General features: G+C 31.7%; 1 protein-coding gene across 1 annotated transcript; it reads right to left on the bottom strand.

The window, feature by feature from the left end:
- Positions 1 to 765: 765 nt before the first annotated feature.
- TRIADDRAFT_62465 (uncharacterized protein) lies at positions 766 to 3636 on the bottom strand (the record flags this gene model as incomplete). The annotated part of the gene is made up of 5 exons (XM_002118393.1): positions 766 to 864; positions 1156 to 1392; positions 1867 to 2094; positions 3010 to 3077; positions 3288 to 3636. 5 exons carry the CDS (start codon positions 3634 to 3636, stop codon positions 766 to 768), a joined length of 981 nt encoding a protein of 326 aa, XP_002118429.1.
- Between the last annotated feature and the right edge of the window lie 225 nt (positions 3637 to 3861).

The raw sequence follows: 3861 nt of genomic DNA, 5'->3' as shown, positions 1-3861 counted from the left end.
ATATCGGAAGACATCGAAAGTATATCAGCGGCATGAAAGGGATCAATGATGCTTACGAGTTGGAACTCTACCAACACACATGGTCCAAGAACGAGATAACAATATTGGATACATAAAATTTTTATGTTAGAGCTTCAAAACTGAAAGGACAGAATTTATTGGTATCGATTGGAATAGGATTGAATACTGTTCCACATATATCCACGCATGCTATAGATGTTGACTGCGATGTCTAATTACCAGGTACTAGACGATACATGTAACTAAATGTTCTTTATGATAGCCTCTTGAGGCCAAGCAAAGCAACAGAAATTACTCTTAAAATATAGCATCGATTCCATGATTCAAAATTACGAACTTAAAGGGAGGTTGCCAGAGTTCTCTGGGCCATTTTTCGCAAAATCTTATCCTAAGCTTACTAAATAATATTAGCTAAGAAGTCGAGAAAAGTGACTGCTCCCTAAACTACTAAAGTAAATCATTATGCTAAACACAACCGTTAACGGAAATAAGAATCTACCAGTGCATCTAGATATTGTTTAAATATCTATAACATTATAGATTCAATGAGCTAATACCATCGTTTAAACTACCGTATATCTAAGAAAGCTACGAACTCCAGTAACAAGTTGCTTCTATCCGTTTTACTGGGTTCGATTTCCTATTCTAATTTTCACGTTATTATATCATCACGGATTAATTAATTGGAAAAGATTAATTCATACTATTCAGTACATTTGGCATGGAATAGGCTATGAAATCATTTTAATTATTGCTGACAATGGCCCACAGATCAGCTAGAATTTGCTTTGGTTCTCTATCTTCTTGTAATCGATCATTGATGGCATCTTTGACAGTACGTAACTAAAATTTAATAAATGTTAATTACATTATTGAACATCAAAAAATATTTGACAGCTTCTTCGTGATGATCTTGGCATTTTGTTCAATTATGCTAGTGCAGCTAGTCATGGACATGTAATATAATAAGTGCTGTATAATTTACGAAGGCAATTTACTGTTGCTTTAACTAAATTATAATGTATGCGTAATACTCAAGGTTGAGTTATTATTATTACTGCTTTCACTAAGTATTTGTTATGAGAAATCAGTTATGTGTAGTTAATACAATATATTGCACTCTTATGTGCTTACTTTCTTGTTCATCGATCTCCAAGATTCAGCTTGCATTATTTTATCTGGTTGTAGTTGGCTCTTGTTTATTTGATCGATTTGCGTTTGGCAGTATGAACTTAATTCATTACATAGCGATGCAATGTCTGAAATATCTACTCTCAGTAATTGACGGTATCGATCTCTGCATATTTCATGGAGATCATTTTTAAATATCGTCGTATTTGAAAATTTGCCTAATAGGGCGGTAATCGGTTCCTAGGTATATAACATTAAATAAGCAATAAGTTATCGCTATTATCGTGACTTTTCTATAAAGGACCGACAAGAGCGTTAATAAATCATGATAGAAATTTAACTGATCCGTAGTGAGGATGATATTTGATTGAACAGAAACGTTATATCTCTGAAATACTCGCCCACTAAAAAATTTTAGTGACTCTAAACTATTTCTTTACAATATTGAGAGGAACTGCAGATTCATGAATCTGTAAATTTCTAATCCTAACTTTATCTGCAAGTAGGCTAAAGATAGTGAGAATTATTTAATAAGCCAATTCTGAAGGTGATGCCATTGGTTAAGGCTTCATTCAGGCAGAAAATTAGAGATATTAGTTTTATAGGTAAACCAAGTACAAATTACTGGTACGATCAAAATAAACTAATAAAAACTTTAATCTTATAGGATTGTTGCATTTTCAAATATCTACCGTCAAATGTACTTTCTTGTACCTTTGGCGGAATAAGAAGAACAACAGCATCGGTATTAACTGATCCATGGACGATATTATTCAGGTGCATAGATTGAATTGCTTGAATAATATTAATAAGAATTTGCAAAAGCTGCTCTGATGTTAGGTGATTGGATTGCAAACGGATGAAATTACTCAATAGCATAATATCATTTGCGTCTGCTGTGTAACATGTCATGCTGCAAAAGAATAGGTCTTTTAAATATACCTGCATGAATACATATGGTATATAACCTATTATAAAACTGAAAACATAAGACCTACAATTCATCCGGAAATAATTTCTTGATACCATCTATTTCGACTCTACATTTACTTCCATCACAGTGCCACCAAAAGCTCAAAATATTTACTAATTTGCAGTCTTCCGATTTGATGTGCGAATAAAATACTATCTCCTTTTCCCATGGCAAACTATCTTTCGCGCTGTAAAATTTTAGCCAACCCAATTTATTCGCTTTGTGATTATGAGGTAATTTGACTTTAATGTAAACCTTGCATCGAAGTTAAATATTTTCATATGAGTTTATATTAAAACTTACTTTACCTAAGTGTTATATACTACTAGTGATAGATAATATTTAGTGTAATAAATAAATGATAGACATATACCTTGTATAAATCTTAGTAAAAAAGTAATGAAATTTCAGAAACTTTTGTCATTTTGTAATTTACAAGAATACCAGACTACCATAATTAAACTGATTATGTGCAAAGAATTATTCATCACTGATTGAACTTCTTTCGAAATACTAGAATAGTTAAATCTAGCATTTATTTCATAAAGAAAGAACTAACCATGCCACATAATTGTCATATGTATTTGTTTCGCTCATTGCTTAAGAGTCATTACCGTGTTTTCGGTCTAGCAATGGTCATTATATGGAGTAACGTAAATGCTACTGATCCAGTTCAGATTATACAATACTTAAAACAAATATTAGACGAATAAAATTTTTGATTGAGTTGAATATTAAAGATTTTAAAATAAATCTTTCTGAAGCCAAGATCATTTATGGTTTTCAATAAGAAATAAGGAATAACTATGTTAGGCAAAATCAAGTGTGTAAGATTTTTGGTTCTGAACGTAAAAAATTTCTCGTCGATCATCCAAAAAGATTACCTTAGATAGATCAGGATTACTGGAGAGCGCGATGACATGTGATGGATGAATTGAGCCGGTATAAATATCTAAAACAGAATTATTTTGTTATCGTTTAACTAAGGAATACACTTCATTGTGAAAGTATGCAAGTTTAATAGCTATACACTGTTTTGTAGTTATTGAGACGTATACTATTGCATAATAGTTTTAAAAATCGTATGTAATAAGGTTTCAGAAGTACATCAATCACCTTACTTGAAAAATAAGCCTTAACTTACTTGCTTGTAGTTACCTACCTTGAGTTGACTCACGAATTGATCGAGAGAATGCTAAACATGAACAGCAATTTAACTTTCCAATAGCCAAATTGATGTAATTGATAAAAGTACTTGTACAGATCGTATAAAGAATTGGATTAATACAAGAATTTAGTGGCAATGATAAAACCGCAATAAAGGGCAATGAATGCGTGTCTAATCCAGAACCAAAACCTCGAATTAATACTGAATATAATGGTAGCCAGCAAATTAAATCCGTTGCTACGATAATAATCATTTTAGCCCGAATAATCTTATCATTCTTTGATAAACATCTATGAGCCTTTTTCCGTGAATTTGCTAGTGTCGATAGAATTGCGACATACATGATTGCAATAAGAATCCAAACGACGAAGGTTAATCCAGCATAACATAATAGCCATGTTAATAAATATGGATTATTAAAATTACCAGGCAAGCATGCACTATTACTAGAATATAGACGATTAATTGATGGTTGATCTATGCTATAAATAATTGGTAATCCAGACAATGTGATTGATGTTATCCAAAAAGTTACTAACGCTAGAATAGTAGTTTACTAGATAAGCGA

Source organism: Trichoplax adhaerens, genomic scaffold (genome assembly GCF_000150275.1).
Source record: "Trichoplax adhaerens TRIADscaffold_60 genomic scaffold, whole genome shotgun sequence".
NCBI classification, from domain to species: Eukaryota; Metazoa; Placozoa; class Uniplacotomia; order Trichoplacea; family Trichoplacidae; genus Trichoplax; species Trichoplax adhaerens.
Note: the sequence above shows the minus strand (reverse complement) of the source record. Positions and strands in the feature narration are given on the sequence as shown.